The following is a 26460-nucleotide window of genomic DNA, read 5'->3' as shown; positions in this document are numbered from 1 at the left end:
TTGACTTGTAATACTGTAGTTTAACACTTAGTAGTAGCAGGGATTTGAGTTGTAACACTGTAGTTTAACACTTAGTAGTAGCAGGGATTTGAGTTGTAATATGATAGTTTAACAAGTAGTAGCGGGGATTTGAGTTGTAATATGATAGTTTAACAAGTAGTAGCAGGGATTTGAGTTGTAATATGATAGTTTAACAAGTAGTAGTAGGGATGTGAGTTGTAATACTGTAGTTTAACAAGTAGTAGTAGGGATTTGAGTTGTAATACTGTAGTTTAACAAGTAGTGGTAGGGATTTGAGTTGTAACACTGTAGTTTAATAAGTAGTGGTATTAGGGAATTGAGTTGTAATATGGTAGTTTAACAAGTATTAGTAGCAGGGATTTGAGTTGTAATATGGTAGTTTAACAAGTAGTAGTAGTAGGGATTTGAGTTGTGATACTGTAGTTTAACAAGTAGTAGTAGAGATTTGAGTTGTAATACTGTAGTTTAACAAGTAGTAGTAGCAGGGATTTGAGTTGTAATACGGTAGTTTAACAAGTAGTAGTAGCAGAGATTTGAGTTGTAATACTGTAGTTTCACACTTAGTAGTAGTAGGGATTTGAGTTGTAATACTGTAGTTTAACAAGTAGTGGTAGAGATTTGAGTTGTAACACGGTAGTTTAACAAGTAGTAGTAGCAGGGATTTGAGTTGTAATACTGTAGTTTAACAAGTAGTGGTAGAGATTTGAGTTGTAACACGGTAGTTTAACAAGTAGTAGTAGCAGGGATTTGAGTTGTAATACTGTAGTTTAACAAGTAGTAGTTTAACAAGTAGTGGTAGGGATTTGAGTTGTAATATGGTAGTTTAACTAGTAGTGGTAGTAGGGATTTGAGTTGTAATGCTGTAGTTTAACAAGTAGTAGTAGAGATTTGAGTTGTAATACTGTAGTTTAACAAGTAGTAGTAGGGATTTGAGTTGTAATACTGTAGTTTAACAAGTAGTGTAGTAGGGATTTGAGTTGTAATACTGTAGTTTAACTAGTAGTGGTAGTAGGGATTTGAGTTGTAACACGGTAGTTTAACAAGTAGTAGTTTAACAAGTAGTAGTAGAGATTTGAGTTGTAACACGGTAGTTTAACAAGTAGTAGTAGGGATTTGAGTTGTAATACTGTAGTTTAACAAGTAGTGTAGTAGGGATTTGAGTTGTAATACTGTAGTTTAACAAGTAGTAGTAGTAGAGATTTGAGTTGTAATACTGTAGTTTAACAAGAAGTGGTAGGGATTTGAGTTGTAACACTGTAGTTTAACAAGTAGTGGTAGGGATTTGAGTTGTAATACTGTAGTTTAACAAGTAGTAGCAGGGATTTGACTTGTAATACTGTAGTTTAACACTTAGTAGTAGCAGGGATTTGAGTTGTAACACTGTAGTTTAACACTTAGTAGTAGCAGGGATTTGAGTTGTAATATGATAGTTTAACAAGTAGTTGCAGGGATTTGAGTTGTAACACTGTAGTTTAACAAGTAGTAGTAGCAGAGATTTGAGTTGTAATATGGTAGTTTAACAAGTATTAGTAGCAGGGATTTGAGTTGTAATATGGTAGTTTAACAAGTAGTAGTAGGGATTTGAGTTGTAATACTGTAGTTTAACAAGTAGTGGTAGGGATTTGAGTTGTAACACTGTAGTTTAATAAGTAGTGGTAGTAGGGAATTGAGTTGTAATATGGTAGTTTAACAAGTAGTAGCAGGGATTTCAGTTGTAATACGGTAGTTTAACAAGTAGTAGTAGAGATTTGAGTTGTAATACTGTAGTTTAACAAGTAGTAGTAGGGATTTGAGTTGTAATACTGTAATTTAACAAGTAGTGTAGTAGGGATTTGACTTGTAATACTGTAGTTTAACTAGTAGTGGTAGTAGGGATTTGAGTTGTACACGGTAGTTTAACAAGTAGTAGTTTAACAAGTAGTAGTAGAGATTTGAGTTGTAATACGGTAGTTTAACAAGTAGTAGTAGGGATTTGAGTTGTAATACTGTAGTTTAACAAGTAGTGTAGTAGGGATTTGAGTTGTAATACTGTAGTTTAACAAGTAGTAGTAGTAGAGATTTGAGTTGTAATACTGTAGTTTAACAAGTAGTGGTAGGGATTTGAGTTGTAACACTGCAGTTTAACAAGTAGTGGTAGGGATTTGAGTTGTAATACTGTAGTTTAACACTCAGTAGTAGCAGGGATTTGAGTTGTAACACTGTAGTTTAACACTTAGTAGTAGCAGGGATTTGAGTTGTAATATGATAGTTTAACAAGTAGTAGCGGGGATTTGAGTTGTAATATGATAGTTTAACAAGTAGTAGCAGGGATTTGAGTTGTAATATGATAGTGTAACAAGTAGTAGTAGGGATTTGAGTTGTAATACTGTAGTTTAACAAGTAGTAGTAGGGATTTGAGTTGTAATACTGTAGTTTAACAAGTAGTGGTAGGGATTTTAGTTGTAATACTGTAGTTTAACAAGTAGTGTAGTAGGGATTTGACTTGTAATACTGTAGTTTAACTAGTAGTGGTAGTAGGGATTTGAGTTGGAACACGGTAGTTTAACAAGTAGTAGTTTAACAAGTAGTAGTAGAGATTTGAGTTGTAACACGGTAGTTTAACAAGTAGTAGTAGGGACTTGAGTTGTAATACTGTAGTTTAACAAGTAGTGTAGTAGGGATTTGAGTTGTAATACTGTAGTTTAACAAGTAGTAGTAGTAGAGATTTGAGTTGTAATACTGTAGTTTAACAAGTAGTGGTAGGGATTTGAGTTGTAACACTGTAGTTTAACAAGTAGTGGTAGGGATTTGAGTTGTAATACTGTAGTTTAACAAGTAGTAGCAGGGATTTGAGTTGTAATACTGTAGTTTAACACTTAGTAGTAGCAGGGATTTGAGTTGTAACACTGTAGTTTAACACTTAGCAGTAGCAGGGATTTGAGTTGTAATATGATAGTTTAACAAGTAGTAGCAGGGATTTGAGTTGTAATATGATAGTTTAACAAGTAGTAGCAGGGATGTGAGTTGTAATATGATAGTTTAACAAGTAGTAGTAGGGATTTGAGTTGTAATACTGTAGTTTAACAAGTAGTAGTAGGGATTTGACTTGTAATACTGTAGTTTAACACTTAGTAGTAGCAGGGATTTGAGTTGTAACACTGTAGTTTAACACTTAGTAGTAGCAGGGATTTGAGTTGTAATATGATAGTTTAACAAGTAGTAGCGGGGATTTGAGTTGTAATATGATAGTTTAACAAGTAGTAGCAGGGATTTGAGTTGTAATATGATAGTTTAACAAGTAGTAGTAGGGATGTGAGTTGTAATACTGTAGTTTAACAAGTAGTAGTAGGGATTTGAGTTGTAATACTGTAGTTTAACAAGTAGTGGTAGGGATTTGAGTTGTAACACTGTAGTTTAATAAGTAGTGGTATTAGGGAATTGAGTTGTAATATGGTAGTTTAACAAGTAGTAGCAGGGATTTCAGTTGTAATACGGTAGTTTAACAAGTAGTAGCAGGGATTTGAGTTGTAACACTGTAGTTTAACAAGTAGTAGTAGCAGAGATTTGAGTTGTAATATGGTAGTTTAACAAGTATTAGTAGCAGGGATTTGAGTTGTAATATGGTAGTTTAACAAGTAGTAGTAGTAGGGATTTGAGTTGTGATACTGTAGTTTAACAAGTAGTAGTAGAGATTTGAGTTGTAATACTGTAGTTTAACAAGTAGTAGTAGCAGGGATTTGAGTTGTAATACGGTAGTTTAACAAGTAGTAGTAGCAGAGATTTGAGTTGTAATACTGTAGTTTCACACTTAGTAGTAGTAGGGATTTGAGTTGTAATACTGTAGTTTAACAAGTAGTGGTAGAGATTTGAGTTGTAACACGGTAGTTTAACAAGTAGTAGTAGCAGGGATTTGAGTTGTAATACTGTAGTTTAACAAGTAGTGGTAGAGATTTGAGTTGTAACACGGTAGTTTAACAAGTAGTAGTAGCAGGGATTTGAGTTGTAATACTGTAGTTTAACAAGTAGTAGTTTAACAAGTAGTGGTAGGGATTTGAGTTGTAATATGGTAGTTTAACTAGTAGTGGTAGTAGGGATTTGAGTTGTAATGCTGTAGTTTAACAAGTAGTAGTAGAGATTTGAGTTGTAATACTGTAGTTTAACAAGTAGTAGTAGGGATTTGAGTTGTAATACTGTAGTTTAACAAGTAGTGTAGTAGGGATTTGAGTTGTAATACTGTAGTTTAACTAGTAGTGGTAGTAGGGATTTGAGTTGTAACACGGTAGTTTAACAAGTAGTAGTTTAACAAGTAGTAGTAGAGATTTGAGTTGTAACACGGTAGTTTAACAAGTAGTAGTAGGGATTTGAGTTGTAATACTGTAGTTTAACATGTAGTGTAGTAGGGATTTGAGTTGTAATACTGTAGTTTAACAAGTAGTAGTAGTAGAGATTTGAGTTGTAATACTGTAGTTTAACAAGAAGTGGTAGGGATTTGAGTTGTAACACTGTAGTTTAACAAGTAGTGGTAGGGATTTGAGTTGTAATACTGTAGTTTAACAAGTAGTAGCAGGGATTTGAGTTGTAATACTGTAGTTTAACACTTAGTAGTAGCAGGGATTTGAGTTGTAACACTGTAGTTTAACACTTAGTAGTAGCAGGGATTTGAGTTGTAATATGATAGTTTAACAAGTAGTTGCAGGGATTTGAGTTGTAACACTGTAGTTTAACAAGTAGTAGTAGCAGAGATTTGAGTTGTAATATGGTAGTTTAACAAGTATTAGTAGCAGGGATTTGAGTTGTAATATGGTAGTTTAACAAGTAGTGGTAGGGATTTGAGTTGTAACACTGTAGTTTAATAAGTAGTGGTAGTAGGGAATTGAGTTGTAATATGGTAGTTTAACAAGTAGTAGCAGGGATTTCAGTTGTAATACGGTAGTTTAACAAGTAGTTGCAGGGATTTGAGTTGTAACACTGTAGTTTAACAAGTAGTAGTAGCAGAGATTTGAGTTGTAATATGGTAGTTTAACAAGTATTAGTAGCAGGGATTTGAGTTGTAATATGGTAGTTTAACAAGTAGTAGTAGTAGGGATTTGAGTTGTAATACTGTAGTTTAACAAGTAGTAGTAGAGATTTTAGTTGTAATACTGTAGTTTAACAAGTAGTAGTAGCAGGGATTTGAGTTGTAATATAGTTTAACAAGTAGTTGCAGGGATTTGAGTTGTAACACTGTAGTTTAACAAGTAGTAGTAGCAGAGATTTGAGTTGTAATATGGTAGTTTAACAAGTATTAGTAGCAGGGATTTGAGTTGTAATATGGTAGTTTAACAAGTAGTAGTAGTAGGGATTTGAGTTGTAATACTGTAGTTTAACAAGTAGTAGTAGAGATTTTAGTTGTAATACTGTAGTTTAACAAGTAGTAGTAGCAGGGATTTGAGTTGTAATACGGTAGTTTAACAAGTAGTAGTAGCAGAGATTTGAGTTGTAATACTGTAGTTTCACACTTAGTAGTAGTAGGGATTTGAGTTGTAATACTGTAGTTTAACAAGTAGTGGTAGGGATTTGAGTTGTAATACTGTAGTTTAACAAGTAGTGGTAGTAGGGATTTGAGTTGTAATATGATAGTTTAACAAGTAGTGATAGTAGGGATTTGAGTTGTAATATGATAGTTTAACAAGTAGTGATAGTAGGGATTTGATTTGTAATATGATAGTTTAACACGTAGTCGTAGGAGTTGTCGGGATTTCGCGACCAACATTATACGTAATAAATGGTATTTTTTTCGTATTTGATCGCATAAATATATAAATGTGTCTCGATTTAAAGCTTTCGTGACTGCAATGATTCATCTTCTTTGGTTCTTTCGGTAAAGTCACGTAGTGTTATTTTATTTTATCAATTTATTATTTTATTATCATTCTACGTGACTTTACCGAAAGAACCAAAGAAGATATAAATGTGTCGTCAAACCGCCGCCGCCACCACCCGACCCAGTCATCTCGTGAGGTTGTACCGCGTGAACAGACCGTGTCGATGAGTTTTACAGCTTCACAGCAGTGATTACGTTAACCTTTTACGCCCTCGATTTATACACCGAAACTGGAGGACAATTCTGGATAATCGCCCGGATGCAGCAGCTGCCTGCACTGTTATCTTCTCGATGGAAATGCACAATTAATGCCTTGTATTATTGAAGGAAAGGTGAAGACAAAAAAAACTATAATCTCTGCATGAAATGTTTGGCCCATTTCCTACACGCGCGCCGCAAGCGCGAGAGGCTAACGCTCAAAGCTCCGCACAGATAGATTCAATAATCCACCGGCCTTACTATCAATCTCCTGGCCACGCCTCAGCGCAAGCCTCGGCTTTGTGCTGCGAGACCACGCGAGCCACCGTGACAGAGACCACCCTGTGTCCTCGATCTATCTGCTATGAAGAAGGGCCATTATCCGAAACGTCGTCCATCATATACTTTTACCTGCAAGGCCACACACACAGTGTTGTTGTTGTTGACGAACGTGTTGTGGGGGTTTATTTTTGTACACCACTGCCAACGCAGCATCACCGCATAATTTGTTTCGACGCGTTATCGTTTAATCGCCTGCACGGTATCCATGCAGCAGCCTGCAACGCCCCCCCACCCACCCTGCCACCCCCTCCCCCAGCCCCCCCCCGGTTATACAATTACCACGATGTCAAATACATTTATTTCGTGGCAAGGACCGGAGCAAGAGCACCTCGATCGACGTGGATGATCGGTGTCTCTTCCATGAATCTGAGAGTTGCTCTTCTGAAACTCTGCCCCCACGGATGTCTTAGAGGCAGGGGGAGCTGTGTTACTCCACGCGTCTCGGGATTTGGACGTTCACAACAATAACAACAACAATAACAACACATCGCTCCAGCCGAGGTCAACAGCAAAGCGCTGCCGTTGTCAGTTCGGCGCGCAGCAAGGGGGCTTCCTGTTGCCAAAGCTTTGATGGAGCTCCCCGCCTCCTATCTCACAGCCAGGCGTGTGAGTGGCATCAACGGCATTGGCCGTGATGACCTCTTGACCTTGACCGACTTTCGAACTCTTTGTACGGACGTTGGGCTTCTTTGGCACCGTAACCTCGCCAAACGCGAGAATAGGAGCGAGGGCGGGAAAGGAGGACAAAAAAAAGTGGACAATCGTTTCAAATATGTTGATTCGTACAATTATTTCTCAGAGCCACGTCGGGTCAGGCGAGAGGGGGTTACTCGGTTTGGAACAACGTTCAACAAGGAGGGTAGAGTAGCAGCCAACAAAAAGGTGGAAAAACCCACTGATTTAGATGATTTTGCTGCTGCTGTACATTTCCACGTGACGATAAAGCCACTTGGCCGGGGCTATCGTTTGTGGCCAGGTCACTTCTGAAAAAATAACTACATGCAAAGTTGAGTTTTTATTTGCGTCTTTTTTTAAAGTGATTTATTTACCTTTCCTATACTCTGCTGCTACAAATGTCCAAACGATGGGCCACCTTTTAAAGGTTTCGTGACTGCAGGGATTCATATTTTGGGTTCTTTCGGTAAAGGCACGCGAGTTTACCGAAAGAACCAAGAATATGATGGGCCACCCTATTTTGTTATTATTTGTGGTAGCCAGGTCGCTTCTGAACAATAAGTTGATTCATCAGTGGGATTTGCCTGGTAGGATGGGGATGGTTAGTATTGTATTTGTTTGCGTTTGCGTGATTTCATTATACTTTATTGCGATCATATTTTTGTATTATTTGTCGTTATAACGTTCTGACCCCGTGCCCCTACTGGACATCTGTAACAAAGAGCTTTATTGCTCATCGGATTCCTCCTGCAGTATAAAACAAACATTCTGATCCTGATTCCACCCATCCTGACATCTGGTCGCAGCCACTGCTGTGTACATCATATTGGAGGGCAAATCGTAAAAAAGGAGAGTGCAAGGAGAGAGAGTGAGAGGGGGGGGGAGAGTAAGGGAGAGAGGAGGGAGAGGAGGGAGAGGGGGAGAGAGGGGAGGGAGAGGGGAGGGCTCAAGTGGACGTAAACAGCCCAGGGCGCCGTGACCGCGAGAGTGACCGCGAGAGTGACCGCTGCCCTTCCTGGGTCCACCACCTGCCCGACCCAGCTCGGGCCGCCCGCACCCCGCTATCCAGACCCAACACCCCGCACCCCACTACCCATAACCCACCACCCCACTACCCATAACCCACCACCCCACTACCCATAACCCACCACCCCACTACCCATAACCCACCACCCCACTACCCATAACCCACCACCCCGCATCCCGCTACCCATAACCCACCACCCCACTACCCATAACCCACCACCCCACTACCCATAACCCACCACCCCGCATCCCGCTACCCATAACCCACCACCCCGCATCCCGCTACCCATAACCCATCATCCCACTACCCATAACCCACCACCCCACTACCCATAACCCACCACCCCGCACCCCACTACCCATAACCCACCACCCCGCACCCCACTCCCCATAACCCACCACCCCGCACCCCACTACCCATAACCCACCACCCCGCACCCCACTACCCAGACCCACCACCCCGCACCCCACTACCCATAACCCACCACCCCACTACCCATAACCCACCACCCCACTACCCATCACCCCACTACCCATAACCCACCACCCCACTACCCATAACCCACCACCCCGCACCCCACTACCCATAACCCACCACCCCACTACCCATAACCCACCACCCCACTACCCATCACCCCACTACCCATAACCCATCACCCCACTACCCATAACCCACCACCCCGCACCCCACTACCCATAACCCACCACCCCGCACCCCACTACCCATAACCCACCACCCCACTACCCATAACCTACCACCCCGCACCTCACTACCCATAATCCACCACCCCGCACCCCACTACCCAGACCCACCACCCCGCTACCCATAACCCACCACCCCGCACCCCACTACCCATAACCCACCACCCCGCATCCCGCTACCCATAACCCACCACCCCGCACCCCACTACCCATAACCCACCACCCCGCACCCCACTACCCATAACCCACCACCCCACTACCCATAACCTACCACCCCGCACCTCACTACCCATAACCCACCACCCCGCACCCCACTACCCATAACCCACCACCCCACTACCCATAACCCACCACCCCGCACCTCACTACCCATAACCCACCACCCCGCACCCCACTACCCATAACCCACCACCCCACTACCCATAACCCACCACCCCGCACCCCGCTACCCATAACCCACCACCCCGCACCCCACTACCCATAACCCACCACCCCGCTACCCATAACCCACCACCCCGCACCCCACGCCCCCGCTACCCATCACCCCACTACCCATAACCCACCACCCCGCACCCCGCTACCCATAACCCCCCACCCCACTACCCATGACCCCCTTCGTCTCCCCAGTGGCGATGTTTTTAACGCAGCGCACCGGGTAACCCATTGGAGGCTGAGTCGACCTAGCGGAGGCCCAATACCGGTTCAGGTAATCGTCACTGGGTGTTGGTGGCCGTGAGCGGGAATCGAAATCTAGGGCCGCCGGGTTCTTAGCGCAGCACGGCGCGCTAATCGCTACTACACCACCGCTCCCCAACACACACACACGACACACACACACGACACACACACACCCGAAACAGCATGCGCCACACTCTGCACCAACACCCCTCGCCGCCTTAGCCTGCGCAGCGTCGTCGCCTCTTCTTGAACAATGACGTTGGATCGAGCAGCGGACGGAGCGTGCAGAAGGCAGGGAAGTCGTTTCCAAGTCGTGCTTCGCGTCACCACGCGCCGAGAGGGCGGAACGAGTCACACATTGGCCTACTCGTACGATAATTGGCATCAAGGGATCTTTAATGCCCGCTGTGAGCGAAGCAGACGGCACGTGGCTGGTGGTGGTACTACGAATTAATGCCACGTCGTAGAAATAACCGGGGCGGCCGCTGGAATTCGAACCGCGAACCTCTTGCCACACGCCGTCTCGCCGCCCAAGGGAGGAAGTCTGAAGACTGGGGAGGGCGGGCGGTCGTGAGGATGATTGATGATGATGACTAGAATGGATTGCGGGGAGAGCGGGGGGGGGTTACATAAAACAAAGGATTAAAAAAAACTAAATGATGAACGAAGCAAAGTGCCGACTACACCGAGCATCTTCTTGTTTCCTCTGATCGTAAACAAAGAGAGAGGTAGGAGGAGGAGCGTGTGCGGTTTGGAGGTGGTCGTGGGTTCACTGGGAATGGATTGAACAATACGGCGGATTGAAGATGATGGTGACGATGATGATGGATTGTAAGAGGAGCGGAGGAGGGGTGTGTATGGAGGAGTCGGTACATTCGGCTGATGTAGATGGATGGATTATTTAATTATATACCGGATGGATTGACCACGATGATGATGATGACGATGATGATTGTAAGACGAGGGCGTTGGAGGTCGGCTGTGTGTAGACTGCGGACCGGAGGAGGCGAGGGGGGTTCGGTTGGGGGGGGGGGTCCCCCGCGCGGGCGCTGCGTGAGTCACGCGCACGTGCGGAATCTGTAACATGGCGATGCACGCGGTTTCCCGTGGCCCAGGACCTCCCTACCAGAGCTAGAATCGCTCCACCCAGAGACGGCCTCCGTTTCCTCCCCACCCCCCCCCCCCCCCCCGTGGCCACACGGCTCCCGCCAGCCGCTCGCGGCCAATCTAAAGAGGTCAAAGGCGCAGCCCTTCGCCCTTCAAAGTGCCCGCTCACGCCACTGCTGAGCGGGAAGGGAGGGAGGGCCTCGCAACTGTAAGAGGCAGCTCCGTAAATCTCGCCACGCCTTGCTCGCAAGGCGCGTTTAACGCACGCTACGTCAAAGTCAGACGAACGTGTTCTTGATATTGGTTTCCTCTGATCGTCATCAGCAGCAGCCATGGTCAATCCACTGCTGGACGAAGTCCTTCGTGACAGCCGCCGCCAAGCTGTTACGAACCAACCAATGACCCGGGTCGACCTTGCAAAAGTGAAAATGACCGCACGTGTCCCAACGAGCGGTTAAGTAGAGGATGCTGCTGCTGCTGCAAAGCCACCCGGCGTCTGCACACGCGGGCGGATTTCATTGCACCATCTCCTCCGTGCACGTCTTACACGTTGACATCGTAAATGCTGCACAAAAGAGGAGGTGGCAGTCCGTGTGTTCCATTGATCCCCAACCCCGCCCCCCCCCCCGTAAGACGCGTGGGTAGCGCGCGTGGGCAGCGCGCGTGTGCGTCAAAATTGCTGACAGGTTGGTTGACCGTCTTCAAAAAGGGAAGGACTCACACCGCGCGCCCCCCTCCCCTCCCTCCCGTAGCTCGAGTTGTGATGCACGTGCGGTGCCCGCGAGCACCGAGGGTGCAGCAGATGTCTCACGGCTACAGATCGACGAGGCTGGGGTGGGGGGGGGGTTCCACATCGCTGAAACTATCCGAACCGGTGGCCGGTTACTGCCGCAGCGATCCTGCCACGGTCACGACAACATTTTTTTTTTAACACGTGTCCGCGTCCTTGAGCGAAATTTGTTGATTGATAATAATTAAAATAGTTTTTGGGTTTAGATCATTGCGTAGGTATCATGCCAACTCTAACCCTCCACCATCTAGACGGCAACTACCACCGCTCCTGTTCCCTGCCGGCTGCAGCTCGCGAGCAAATATTGCTGGGGTCTTCCTCCATCCACCCTCCGCTATCTGGTGGTGTTGCGGGGGGTGGGGGGGGTGGGCGTCCCTATTTATAGGAAGCCGGCCGCACTCATGGCCATTGACATCTTGCTCGCTGCAGGTGTCTCTCATGTTCAACTACCGCTATCCCTTTTCGATTTAAAGCTTCCGTGACTGCAAGGATTCATCTTCTTTGGTTCTTTCGGTTAAAGTCACGTAGAATGAGAATAACAAAATAAATTGATAAAATAAAATAACACAGTCTCGTCCCTTCACCTGATGAAGGCCGCTTGTGTTGTGGCCGAAACGTCGTGAGAATTGTATTGTTATTTTATTTGATCAATTTATTATTTTATTGTCATTCTACGTGACTTTACCGAAAGAACCAAAGAAGATACCGCTATCCCGATTACAGGTGAGCCCCACCCACACTTATTGGTGCCACGTGACAGGTATCGTGCCAACTGGGTTTTAATTTTAACTCTTAACGAACCCTCCGCCAGCCGACGGCTCCTACCACGGAAAGCGCTGTTGGCTCATTCACGTGGATTTTATTTTTTCCCTCCGGGACCTCCCGGTTTTTCCCTCCACATTTAGAAACATGCATTGAGATTATCGAGATGATTTTGCTGCTATAAATGTCCAAACGATGGGCCACCTTTTTGTTATCATTTGTGGCCAGGTCGCTTCTGAAAAATGAGTTGATACCTCAGTGGGCATTGCCTGGTAGGATGGGGATGGTTGTGTTGTATTTGTTTGCGCTTGCGTGATTTGTTTACCTTGATTTTACTTTGCACTACTGTCGTGTTTTTGTAACTGTTTGTTGTTGTGACGTTCTTACCCGCCACTACTGGACGTCTGTGAAAAATAACATTATAGCTCATCGGATTCCTCCAGTATAAATATGCTGATTCTGCTACGTACGGTGCGAAATACGTTCAACATACATACACACACGGTTACTGCTCATTTGAATAGCCCTCGTTCATTCAAATAACTGCCGCATATTAAGAATCACGTAAACACAACTTGGGGAGTGCTGTTGGTTGCTGGCTGCGTGACGTTTGGGCCTCTTGGGCCTGTGTGTTAACACAATAAAAATACAGTTCATACACAGCTTTCTCACACAAATACAGACCCCCCCCCCCACCCCGTATAGTCTTAACAGACTGTTGAGGCAAGTGCTGTTAGCGAAACGGCACACGAGGGGGTGGGTGGCCAGCACCACGCCCGGCTGCCTTTGTCTCCCGAGTGGCGATGTTTACTACACACCGCACCAGGTACTCATGAGGCTGAGTCGACCTAGGGGAGGCCCAGGACCGCTTCAGATAATCGCCACCGGTGTTGACCGTGAGCGGGAAATCGAACTCGGGCCGCCGGATTCATGGCGCAGCGCGCTAACCCCGACACCACCGCACACTCACATAGACATCACACACACTGGTGTCACCTCCATATCACGTTTAATCACCCGTGTTCCCAGAGACGCTGTTATGCGATAGCGATTTCACGAAACCTCCAAAATGGACCACTCAACCCCCCCCCCCCCCCCCCCCCGAGGTATTATGAATCAACAGCAGACCCCGGACAGACGTGTGGAGGAGGAGCAACGCTCGCCACAGGGCAACAAAACGCGCCAGAGCTGAAACTTTGGCCGGCGATGACCACAGCTGCGGAAGGGGGTGGCCGTGTGTGACCCAGGCGTCAAGACCACTGGCCTGGGACCGAATCCAGGTCTCGGCTACGCGTGAAGAAACGCGTTTTTTTTATAGCCTCGGCCCGGTCACCAATCGGCGAAGTGTTATTTGGGGTGAGGTCCAGAGCCGGGAGCTCCTTTTCAATGGCAGATTTTTTTTTTAAAGAAAATCCGTTCTGTTCTTACGTATCAGATGGCAGTGTGTTCAGAAGCCAGTTGCCAATGTCGAGGTCTGCTCGCTACGCCGGGGGGGGGGGGGGGCTTCAGGAGAAAGAGTTGGTGTAGTTTTGCATTAAAACGTGTCGTGCCTACTCAATCCGTATTCCAATTCCAACTCCGAGAGGTACAACTCTAATTCTGACTGCCCTTCGTAGTTGGGTTGGTTAAAGAGATCAATGTGTATGAACTTCAGACACAGCAGCAGCAGCTCCTCCTTGGGCCGTCCTCTGAACAACAAAGATCCTCCGTGTAGCCTTAACAGACTATTGGGGCAAGCGCTGTTAGCGAGCACTTATGAAGGCCGGCACGGCACACGAGCGGGTGAGTGGCCAACACCACGCCCGGCTGCCTTTGTCTTCCCGAGTGGCGATGTTTACACATCGCCCCAGGAACTAATTTGCGGCTGAGTCGACCTAGGGGAGGCCCAGGACCAGTGCAAATAATCGTCACTCGGTGTTGGCTGTGAGCGGGAATCGAACCCGGGTAGCGGGGTTCGTAGCGCAGCGCGCTAACCGCTACGCAACAGCTCCCCACAACAATAACGCGCGTACACACTGGGTTGGTTGCGACTGCACGTGCGAGTGCTCCGAAGGAGTTGTGAACGGATACCTCGTCTCATCACGCGATGCCGACGGTGCAAATTGCAATTGGGGAAAATGTTGCGGTCACGTGGTGCGGCGCGGCGGGAGGGTGGTGGTGGTGGTTGGTGGTGGTGGTGGTTGGGGCGATGTCCATCCTGCACCTGACGCGGCATTCCCGCATTTGAAATTTGAATGTGGGTCGTCACTCCAGGTAGCGGACACGATGACTACACGGTTGATTTTCACCGAATTTAGCACGAAAAGGCTAAACGTAGGTTTGAGGCGGAATTACGTTTCTTTTGGGCGAGATCATCACGTGGTGTATAATGTGATTCTCTTTTTCTAGTCTTTAACCATAACCCCTCCACCACCCGACAAGGCCACGCGTGTAGCTTTCTGGAACCTTCCCGTGCGCCCCTCTCTGCCCACTTTGCGTTAAACGTGCAGCCGCCCGTTTAACGTGAAGTGGGCAGATTCGGAGCTGCGCGTGCTGGGAGTCGGCCACACTTCAACAGATGTCGCGTGTGCGCGCCGGCAGGAAACTCTGAACCCTGCGGTGCCGCCACTCAAATCCCGGCGCCCCCCCCCCCCCCCCCCACTAACCCCCCCCGCCCCCGCTCCGCGAGCCGAGAAGCCACAAATTTCAGATGTGAATCAGCAGTTTTCTATTTGAAGGGGCAGAACTAACAACTTCTGTGCATTTACGTTGCTCCGGTAACCGAAATAAAAGCGGCCTCTGTTGTTGTTGTTTTTCCTTTGAACGACGTCGTCTCCCTCCCACAGCAGCGGTGGGGAGACGTCTTCCCCTACCGGGGGCCAAATTAGGGCTCAATGAAATAACCTTGAGCGGTGGGTACATTAATAACACACGTGCGCGTGTGTGCACAAAGACAAAGATCCCCCGTGTAACCCTGACAAGACTGTAGGGGCAAGTACCGCTAGCGGGCAACTATGAAGGCCTGGGCACAGCATGGCACACGAGGGGGATGGGCGGCCGGGGGCCGCGCCCGACCGCCTTTGCCTCCCCAGTGGCGATGTTTACACACCGGCACCAGGTACTCATTCGAGGCCGAGTCGACGTAGGGTAGCCCCAGAACCGGTTCAGACCATCGTCACTGTTGGCGGGCCGTGAGCGGGAATCGAACTCGGGTCGCCGTGTTCGTAGCGCGGAGCGCTAACCCCTGCTGTTTGTGAGCAGCAGTAGCAACAGCGGCGGGAGCAGCAGCACACACCTCTGCAGCGTGGTGCTGTTATTTCTAAAACGAAGTTGTGGGTAACATCCCTCCCCCGTGGGCTGTAGGTTGCCCACGCCTGCTCTGAAGCGCCGTGATGCCCGATTTCCAGCGCCGCGCGGCTTAAGCGGTCTCGCCGCGCTGTGGAGGCGGTGGTGCCGGTGGCGGGGGGGGGTGAGGAGGAAGAGCGAGGGAGGGTCGGATCGACGTGTGCGGCGAGGGCGTCGTTACTGCGGCCCCTTCAACGTGGGCAGTGAGGCAGTGGGGGGCTGGGGAGTTGCGGGGGGGGGGTCCCACACAGAGCCAGGGCCCCCCCCCCCCCCATATTTTTCACCGCGCTAGTCCTCGGGCTCGTACCTGCACGCACACACACAGACAACAGATGTGGTTGTCGCCCAAGATTCTGTGAAGAGCAGCGGGCCCAATAGGCCACCGCCAAAAGGTAGGTTTTTCAATCGGTGCACACTCTGCATTGTAAGCTTTAAGTTTATTTTGTTCAACATTGGTGGGACCCTCAAGAGAGCAGGACTAAGTCTAATTTGCATGAGTTTCCTGGAGCATCAGAGTCTGCCAGTAGCGGACGATGGTTGCCACCTAGGATTGATCTCAATTGAGCAACTGGCGGTCTAATTTCCGCTTCGGACACGAAGGTCTCAAACTTTCACAGCCTCACGTCGGTTCTCTGCTATCAAACCCCCCGGTGTGGAACTCTCTAATCCCTTTGCACATCCACAATATCAAATGCACTCTCTGACTTTTCAAGGAACATCTAAAGGCCTCTATCTGACTGGTCAGCCTTTCGAGCAGCACCCTGAGCGTGGCTCCCGTGCCTCCGAGTTGTTGACTTGGCTGCAACATTTGGCGCGTTATGTCATCGTTATTCATTTTATAATTTGGTAAAACGGACCGTGACGCCGGCACACAATGGCCCAACTCTCGCGAATTTGCATCGCGGATTCTTGAGCATCGACTGAGAAGCGGACGGCCGACGACGCGTGGTTACCATGACACCCACTCGCAGCGATAACCGGGGGGGCGGCCGCTGGATTCTAAAACCGCGAAGCTCTTCGATCGATAAAGCGGCCGTGCGGTTGGTCCGTGCGTCTCCTCACCGCGACAGCCGCTTGCGCAGGTCCTTGATGGAGTCGTTCTTGCGCGCGAGCATGTCCTTGAGATTGCGGTAGGCCACCGTGTCCTGGAACTTGCTGTCCAGCTCCTGCAAGCGCAACCACCAACAACGTGGGTCGTGACGCGGTAGGTAGGGCGCCAACGGTGGCTGGGAGATGTTAACCGCCTCGCCTGGTGTGCAGGGGGTCGTGGGTTCGATCCCAACGCTTGACGAATGTTGTACATTTGGAGTTTTGCGTGTCTCTCTCCCCGCGGTGGCGTGGATTTTTTATCTGGGTCCCCTGGTTTTATTTGAAATCAATGTGTTTTTAGAGTATTTTGCTACAGCTATAAACTTCCACGTGATAAGGCATTTCGTTGAGCTATCATTTGTGATAGCCAGGTCGCTTCTGAAAGAGCGATACAGCTCAGTGGGCCTTACCTGGTACAATAAAAATAGTTTAGTTAATTAATTCTTGCGTCAACACTTTCGTTCGCCTGTGCCGTTCGGTAGTTCAGACGTTCATCCGGGCAAGCGTCCACCCACCCAGTCAGTAAATCTGCCCATCCAAGTCACATATCCACCAATCGAGTAATTACGTCAGTCACTCAAAAGCCCATTTAGACATTCATCCATGCATTTAATCGCTCATCCTCCCAGTCATACACCCATTCCGTCCTCCTCTTCCTCCTGCTCCTCCTCCTCTATATTTCCAGCACCTCGATCCTCCCCACTTGCTCAACCAGATCCACCTTCTTCCTCTCTTCCACTAGCTTCTTCACCTTTCATCTCCTCCTCCCCCCTCCTCCTCACCTTCTCGGCCACCTCGAGCTGCTGCTTGATGCGCAGAAGCTCGTGCTGGCTGGCGGCGAGGCCCTCCTGCAGGGCCGCAGCTCCGGTCGCGCCGGCGCTCTGCTCGCGCTGCAGGTCCGCACGCAGCGCCGACACCTGCTGCTCCAGCGCGCTCAGGTCCGTCGCCGGGGGCGACCGCTGCTCTCGCACGCACGCACGCACGCACGCACACAAAACATTCCCCGAATCGAATTCGGCTCGCCAGGTTTGTAGTGTAGCGTGCCAACCGCTACGCCACCGCTCCCCACGCTGACACACGCGCGCGTCAACATCACAAGGATGTCAAATGCACGCCAAAACGTCAAGCAGAATGCAAGTCGAGAGCCGATGACACTGCGGCGTGCAGCAAGAGAACACACTTCCGGACATAAAACGTATCCTGCAAGCGCGTCGCATAGTTGCGTCTGCCTCACGCACGTGCGCGCGCGTGTGTGTGTGTGTGTGTCTGTTGCCAATTATGTATTCGACGCAACACCGGTGAGTCGGGGATAACGGTTGGCCACAATAGCTCGGCCCCATCAGTGCGGAGGTCACCTGATCTGCAGGTGGGTGCAGGGACGCCTCCTTGAGGCTTCTCTCCAGACGAGACCTCTCCTCGAGAGCGCTGGTCGCCTGGCGCAAAGGGGAAGCGGTCAAACACACAAGCAGCGGGCGCGGTGGCTCGGGCAGATAATCCAGTTCTACCGTTTGCGTGGTCGCGTGGATTTTTCTCCGGGTCCTCTGGCGTTTCGCCTCCGCGTTGAGAATGAATGTGTGTTTCGAATTATTTGGCTGATATGCATTTCCACGCGATGATGATAAGCCACTTCGTTGAGCTACCATTTGTGATAGCCAGATCGCTTCGGAAAAAAAGAGCTACATAGCTCAGTGGGCCTTACCTGGTAACATAAAAAGTTTAGTTTTATTTGTGAAGGTGACACGGTGATGCCGTCTTGTCACCACGTACCGACTGGCCGCACGTTAATTTGTCCATCTTGCAAAATGTCATTTGCGCGCGAGCAAATTATTATTCCTCTCGATTGGACCGCAAAACTCCGGAACAAGCGGCGAACGCGCCACCGCTCAGCTACATCACTGCCCCCCAAACGCCTACCCCACGCTCCCCACTGCCCCCCCCAAACAAAAACAAAATGTGAGGGGTAGCTGGCTGCACGATGCGTCAAACCCACGCTCCCCACCGCCCCCCCCCCATCGGAGCCTCAAGGGCCCTCTCACCTGCGTCTCCACCATCTTGATGCGCACCTTCAGCTTTTCATTCTCCTCTCTTAGCCGCTGAATCTCCTGCATCAACGCACACAGACACGTCCCAGGCTCTCCCTTTGTCGGTTGGTTTGAAGACGGAGAGGGGGGGGGGGTGCGGCCATGGTGAATGGTGCCAACGATTCCAGGATTTCCCTGAATGCAAACGTCGGGGCGTTGAAGTACCCCCCACCCCCAACCGCCACCAAACCTGGGAAGCAGCAGCCACATGATAGGCCCACGTGAACCGGTCACGACAGAAGGCGGGGCGCCGGATGCCGCGTGCGTGAGCGACTACTGCGGCCGGATACGAGGAGCGCCACGGGGGAATCGTCATTTTTGAAAAGTCGTCGGCGAGGTCCGTCGCATCGACGGCTCGGGCCGTCGAAGGTAGCGGCTCCCGAGCCAGGGTAGGTTGCCCACATCTGGGCTTTAGGGGCCGCGGGCTACCGGAGAGCGGGCAACAGCAACAGCAGCACGCACCTTGTTGAGCAGCTCGGTCGCGCCGACGTCGCTCAGGGGGGCCAGCTTGGCCTTGCTGACCTCCGTGCTGGGCTGCAACGACAATCAGCAGGCGCGCGGCGAGCGTGCAACAGTTTCACTTGCAGCATGGACGTACAAGACTACTAAACGCGCGAGAGACACACCGGGAAGGGTCACAAATGATACTGGTGTTTGGTAATCTCTGCTGTATACAATGATCTCCCAAACTTACAATTGAGTGCATTCATTTCCATTCTTTCAATAAAGCAATGTCCTTTATTTGACCACAGAAACATGTAATGGATACCCTCTATATAGCTCTTTCATTTTTCGTCCACACCTGAGCAATCAGTTACGCAACGCCCAAATGGCTCGTCTCGAAATCGCGCGACGTGATCAACTGCTTTGTCCACACACCTGGGTGAGTAGTCGCGCAATAGGGAAATTGCATCGCGCAACCAACAATCGTAACAGCCAACCGTAGTTCACACACATGTGGCGCATGATGAGTGAAGTGTGTCAAAAGTCGAGTAGGTCTCCACTGCAAGAAACCGGTTGCGCAACTAGTTGCAGAGACGTCCAAGTACATGTAATGCAGTTGCATGCAACCGAGCTGCACAACATCATTGCTCAGAGGTGGCCCTGGCTTTACAGAGAGTCCAAGTTAAGTCGGAGCAGTTAGTAATGTATTAGAAGTAGGACTTCAAGAGCCTCCAGAATGCTCGTACCTTTTTTCCGGCTGCAATGAACTCAGATTTCTCCAGCTCGGCTATCTGCTCCAGCAGCTCTCTGTTAAGCAGAAGAAAAAAGAGCAAACACAGGCAATGTCAGAACATCACATGGTGGGGGAGACGGTCCACAATTTTCAGTCAACACTTCGACAATTAGGGATGTTAGGATTCGCCTCGCGATTCAATTAATGCTCCCTATTCAATTCAACTCGAGCATCAAATTTTCTTTTAACACCATCGTGAATGAGGCAGTCACTTGTGGCTGGAGGTCACGTGAGCCCTTTACATACAACGTAAGAGGCATCAAAAAATGATACCTACTCGTGAGCTTGAGTGTTGATTTTTATCGATTATTTGATGCACTGGAAGGGAAGAGGGGGGCACCGTATCATTTCTTGCACCAGGGCGCATACCATCCATGCTATGTCACTGGTAGGTGGGTAGGCAAGCAGGTAGGTATGTATTTAAGTCAACTTCTGCGTGGGTTTTTCACGGCTGTGCTGCGTAGCTCTCCGGTTGCACAGCGCGTTATTCGGTACCATTATCCCAACGCTTTGCTCCATCTGCTGGAAACTTCTTCGGGAAGTGAACTCGGTTATAAGCAAGAAGCTGCCAGCATACGGGAGCGAAGCGTCGAAGGACGTCATGCCGATCAACACGCGGCAATGACCCGAAAACACGTGGCAGGGTCAGGCCATTTAATTCAGACTCAGTTCTCAGCGGTGAGGCCCCCACTGAGCTACGCGACTCTTTTACAAGAACGACCACGCCCCGAGACCCGTCGGGTAGGCAGTGAGACAGCAGGGGCGAGTGGGCAACTGGGCGAGTGGCCGAGGGCGGGCGGGTGATAAGGGAGCAGCAGTTCAAAGACATTGCAGTCGGTAGGCAGTGAGACGGCAGGGGCGAGTAGGCGAGGCTGGACAGGTGATAAGGGGGCGGGCAGAGACCGGTTCTCAAGCTCGGAGACGTCGGCCTGCAGCTTGAGGTGCCAGTGCTCGGCCTGGCTGAAGAGCTGGCGCAGCAGCAGCACGTTGGTGTGCGCAGTGTGGATGAGCTCCGACTCGAGCTCCCCGCGCACCACCACGCGCAGCCCCTCCAGCATGTCCGCCACCTCCTCCGCCGTGAACGTGTCGTCCACCAGCCTGCGTGTGCGCGCGCGCACGCAGAAGACGAAGATTCCCCACCCACTCCCCGGCCGTAGCCGTGCGGACTGTTGGGGCAAGCGCTGTTAGCGAGCACCTATTAAGGCTGGCACGGCACACGGGGGTGGTGGTGTGGCCACATTTTTTCTGACGTTTACGCACCACACTAGCTACTCATTTAAGGCCGAGTCGATCTAGGAGAGGCCCACGACCGATTCGGCTATCACTCGGCACTGTTAGGCGTGGCCAGGCATCAAACCCAGGGGGCTGGGTGCATAGTAGCGCAGTACACGAACTACTACGCTACCACTCCCCACACGCAAAAAACAAACCCAGGATAAGCATTACGGACATCATCATTGTCCACCCATAACATATCGTCAGCATCACCGTCATCACTGCCCTCTGCATTGACGTTGACTATCGTCACCGCCACCTCATTCATCTTGACCTCCACCACCGTCTGCTTTCACGTCTCTGCTCTCACTGTCATTGGTGGCTGGAAGAGAGGGAAGCTGATTAAGGGTAGCCGAGGAAGGGTAGCTAAGTGAAGGTGGCTGAGGCAGGGTGGCTAAGTGAGCATAACTGAGTTGACGGTGAATGCGCATGGGAAGTTGAGTGAGGGATAGCAGAGCGAGGGTGGATGAGGAGGTGGTGCACCGTGCAGCCTACCGGCTCTCCTTAAGGTCCTGCACGCACGAGTCGACCGTCTTCAGGCGCAGCAGGCGCTTGGAGCGGGCGAAGCGCATGTACTGGATCACCTCGTTCTGGTGGTGCTCGCTCAGGCCCAGCTCAGCCTGCAGACGGCGCGCGGGGCACACGCGCACACGCACCGACACGCACCCCACGGAAACATCAACACGGAAACATCAACACGAAGAAAAAGATCCCCCCCGTATGGCCTTTAAAAAAGACTGTTGGGGCAAGTGCTGTTGGCGAGCACCGCATGAAGGCCGGCACGGCACGCGAGGGGGGTTGGGTGGACAGCACCACGCCTGGTTGCATTTATCTCCCCAGTGCTGACGTTACATTTCAAGGCTGAGTCGACCTCACTGGGGGCGCCACCACAGCCTCGCAGGGCTCCGTTCTGCCAAATAATCTGTGGCGGCTTCATCATCAACCGCTTCACAACGGTGATCGCTCGCCGCCTGCCGCTGCTGCCGCTGCTCGCTACCTCTTCTTAAACACGCGGGACGCGAAAGATGACCCCACGGTGCAGGGACTGCGGCCACCCGAACCACGCAACGGACCACCAACGTCGCCAACAACTAAGTTCTACGCCCGCTCTCCGGCGGACCGGGCAGCATTTAGTTGCGCTACTCCAGAAACCATCGTCACGTGGCTCACAAACTTAAACCTGGAACGTATAATTACACCTACTTGCCATACACCAGAAGAATGACAATGGTGATGACATTTTAAATTGTGTACCATTGCCAACGGAGTCGAAGTACAGGGTGGTTCCCGATGTCTTGTGACCCCCATTCAATTCTCTAAAACGGAATATTTTTTCAAGCAAGGTTGATTTAAAACATAAATTAATATGCATGGGGAAAAAAATGTTCAGGGTAAATTCATTGTCCATGTTTTCTTCTTCTGCAGAATGGTGGGACGGAAAGTACTGCCCTCTAGCGTAGATAAGTGGTAAATTGACTTAAAAGTACTGTGGTAGTTCTGTACTACTGTGGTAGTTCTCTACTACTACTGTGGTAGTTCTGTACTACTACTGTGGCAGTTAGGTGTACTACTGTGGTAGTTCTGTACCACTACTGTGGTAGTTAGGTGTACTACTACTGTGGTAGTTCTGTACTACTACTGTGGTAATTCTGTACTACTACTGTGGTAGTTCTGTACTACTGTGGTAGTTAGGTGTACTACTACTGTGGTAGTTCTGTACTAAGTTATGTACTACCACTGTGGTAGTTCTATACTACTACTGTGGTAGTTCTGTGTACTACTACTGTGGTAGTTCTGTACTACTACTGTGGTAGTTCTGTACTACTACTGTGGTAGTTCTGTACCACTACTGTGGTAGTTAGGTGTACTACTACTGTGGTAGTTCTGTACTACTACTGTGGTAGTTCTGTACTACTACTGTGGTAGTTCTGTACCACTACTGTGGTAGTTAGGTGTACTACTACTGTGGTAGTTCTGTACTACTACTGTGGTAGTTCTGTACTACTACTGTGGTAGTTCTGTACTACTACTGTGGTAGTTCTGTACTACTGTGACAATTCTGTACTACTACTGTGGTAGTTCTATACTACTACTGTCGTAGTTCTGTGTACTACTACTGTGGTAGTTCTGTACTACTGTGGTAGTTCTGTACTACTGTGGTAGTTCTGTCCTACTACTGTGGTAGTTCTGTACTACTCCTGTGGTAGTTAGGTGTACTACTACTGTGGTAGTTCTGTGTACTACTACTGTGGTAGTTAGGTGTACTACTACTGTGGTAGTTAGGTGTACTCCTCCTGTGGTAGTTCTGTACTATACTGTGGTAGTTCTGTACTACTGTGGTAGTTCTGTGTACTACTCCTGTGGTAGTTAGGTGTACTACTACTGTGGTAGTTCTGTGTACTACTGTGGTAGTTCTGTACTACTACTGTGGTAGTTCTGTGTACTACTCCTGTGGTAGTTCTGTGTACTACTACTGTGGTAGTTCTGTACTAAGTTCTGTACTACTACTGTCGTAGTTCTATACTACTACTGTGGTAGTTCTGTATTACTGTGGTAGTTCTGTACTACTACTACTGTGGTAGTTAGGTGTACTACTACTGTGGTAGTTAGGTGTACTACTCCTGTGGTAGTTCTGTACTACTACTGCGGTAGTTCTGCACTACTGCGGTAGTTAGGTGTACTACTCCTGTGGCAGTTCTGTACTACTACTGTGACAGTTCTGTACTACTACTGTGGTAGTTCTGTACCACTACTGCGGCAGTTCTGTACTACTGTGGTAGTTAGGTGTACTACTACTGTGGTAGTTCTGTACTACTACTGTGGTAGTTCTATACTACTACTGTGGTAGTTCTGTACTACTACTGTGGTAGTTCTATACTACTACTGTGGTAGTTCTGTACTAAGTTCTGTACTACTACTGTGGTAGTTCTATACTACTACTGTGGTAATTCTGTACTACTGTGGTAGTTCTGTGTACTACTACTGTGGTAGTTCTGTCCTACTCCTGTGGTAGTTCTGTGTACTACTACTACTGTGGTAGTTCTGTACTAAGTTCCGTACTACTACTGTGGTAGTTCTATACTACTACTGTGGTAGTTCTGTACTAGTGGTAGTTCTGTACTACTACTACTGTGGTAGTTAGGTGTACTACTACTGTGGTAGTTCTGTACTACTACTGTGGTAGTTCTGTACTACTACTGCGGTAGTTCTGCACTACTGTGGTAGTTAGGTGTACTACTCCTGTGGTAGTTCTGTATGAGGGTCGGGGGGTGGGGGATGGGGGCCGGGGGGGATGGGGGGAGGCCGGGGGGGATGGGGGGGCACCGTTCTTTGAAATGTCCGAATGGGGGATTCTGTCTCTCATGGCATGACATCGTTCGCACAATCTAATCTGGACAACATTGGCGGAGGGAAAGTTCAACAGAAGTGCGTCTTACTCGCTCGCACGCTGGGTCCTATTTTATTGAAGGGAACCTACCGAGCGTTCATCAACGTTCAGACGAGGGGAGTCAGGGGAGTACGGCACCGGACTCTCTTGTTAAGACATTCAAGTCTGGATTTAATATGTCAACCTGGTGACACTGCACTGGCAGCGATGCAAAAGCACAAAACAGGTCCCTGCAGGGTGGGCTGGTAGGAAATTGGAATTTTTACACCCAACAGCACGAGATTTCACTTCGTTAAAGTATTGAAAGGGGACGGACGGACGGACACATTAATCTATTGCAGGCTGGTACACTCAGTTTACAACTTCGTTCCTACCAGTATAACAAACCCTCACCCCCACCCAACACATTCGTCAATAACTCTGTGGCGTGAAAAAAAGTTATATAACAGGTGACGTTTCGGACAATTACCCTACTTCACAGCAACCCTTACAAAAGCACTTTGTTGCACTCAAAGTTCACGCCATACAACGCATCTAACATGATAGCGATCTATTAAATCATCATCAAAGTTTAACATTCAGACGCAACAGTATTGGTATATACACGGATATAAACAGTGGATAGGCACCACCTCCCGTGCTTGTTTGAACAATACATCACTTTCACTTCAATGTACCATTAAGATCTAGTCGTTACTACAAACCTATAATTGTAATAATTGTTAAACCGGCCAAGCACTTCGATTTAAAGCTTTCGTGACTGCAAGGATTCATCTTCTTTGGTTATTTCGGCAAAGTCACGTAGAATGAGAATAAAATGATAAAAGAACACAATAAAATTCTCACGAGAATAAAATAATAAAATAAAATAACAATAAAATTCTCACGACGTTTCGGGAAGAGACTGTCTGGAGGACAGCGCTGGAGCGCTGTCCTCCAGACAGTCTCGTCCCTTCACCTGATGAAGGCCACTTGTGTTGTGGCCGAAACGTCGTGAGAATTTTATTGTTATTTTATTTTATTAATGTATTATTTTATTCTCATTCTACGTGACTTTACCGAAAGAACCAAAGAAGACGGGCCAAGCACTGTAATGGAAAACGCGCCGACATGGGCGTACACGCACACACACACAAATCATCCAGCAGTGGATAAACCACGGCTCGTGACGGTTTAACACAATAACAACAACAACCGTTTCGGCATGGCAAAACACACGACGTCGTGAATTGCCTCGTTGTCCGCCGTGTAACTCGCCTAAAGACGACGAACGACAGTGACTTTGCGGGGCATGATGAGCGGGCACGAGAGAGAGAGAGAGGGCCTCGAAAAAAAGGCCTTGACTGGAATTGTCGATTTGGAATAAACCCCCCCCCCCAACACCGCGCTCACCATTTCCACGCGTCGCGCTCGGCCACGACAGAGGCGCGGGTGTAGTTTAACGGACCCTGAGGCTGTCTTGTTATTTAAAAAAAGTAAGATAATTTGCGTTCGAGCGGTTAAACTTTGGCGATGTTGGTGGTGGTGGTGTGGCCGGGAGGTCCGAGGCTGCACCAGTACGGCGTAGGTCGGTTACCATGGCAGCAACGCGAGCCCCTCTGCGATTGGACGCCTTGCGTCACGTGGTACGAGACCAGTAAAGATGGGGCCCACGTGGGTTCCCCCGTGTGCGTGAAATATTGGACGGCACGTGAAGGGCCACTGCCCGAAACGTCGCCAATTATATATATTTTTTACTTATTTTAAGACCACATTGTGTTTGTTGTTGTTGACAAAATTGCGTGGAGTTTTTGTTGTTAATTATGCTTGTGCGCTACTCCCAACGCAGCAGCAGCATCACCAAATTATTCATAAAATACCGAAATGCTTTTTGTATTTAACAAGGCTCCCACTCATAACAGCTGGTGGCCCCAGCATCATTCG

The 26460-nt window shown here is 48.7% G+C and overlaps 1 protein-coding gene across 1 annotated transcript in view; it reads right to left on the bottom strand.

Annotated features, from left to right (window-relative positions):
* Window positions 1–26146, bottom strand: part of LZTFL1 (leucine zipper transcription factor like 1) — a 132973-nt gene extending 106827 nt beyond the window's left edge. Inside the window, exons 1-10 of the mRNA XM_032975499.2 lie at window positions 25930–26146; window positions 21645–21769; window positions 20778–20972; window positions 19828–19888; window positions 19100–19171; window positions 18593–18658; window positions 17912–17989; window positions 17339–17515; window positions 16530–16633; window positions 15145–15774 (exon numbers count right to left, since the gene is read on the bottom strand). Of these exons, the coding sequence (XP_032831390.1) occupies window positions 15756–15774; window positions 16530–16633; window positions 17339–17515; window positions 17912–17989; window positions 18593–18658; window positions 19100–19171; window positions 19828–19888; window positions 20778–20972; window positions 21645–21769; window positions 25930–25932 (900 nt within the window). The 5' untranslated portion in view covers window positions 25933–26146 and the 3' untranslated portion in view covers window positions 15145–15755. The remainder of the gene's footprint in view (window positions 1–15144; window positions 15775–16529; window positions 16634–17338; window positions 17516–17911; window positions 17990–18592; window positions 18659–19099; window positions 19172–19827; window positions 19889–20777; window positions 20973–21644; window positions 21770–25929) is intronic.
* Window positions 26147–26460: the final 314 nt, after the last annotated feature.

The sequence above is a fragment of the Petromyzon marinus genome, chromosome 56 (genome assembly GCF_048934315.1).
Source record: "Petromyzon marinus isolate PM22_M1 ecotype Great Lakes invasive population chromosome 56, UKy_Petmar_22M1.pri1.0, whole genome shotgun sequence".
NCBI lineage: Eukaryota > Metazoa > Chordata > Hyperoartia > Petromyzontiformes > Petromyzontidae > Petromyzon > Petromyzon marinus.
The sequence above is the reverse complement of the archived record's forward strand: the minus strand, read 5'-3'. Positions and strand labels throughout refer to the sequence as shown.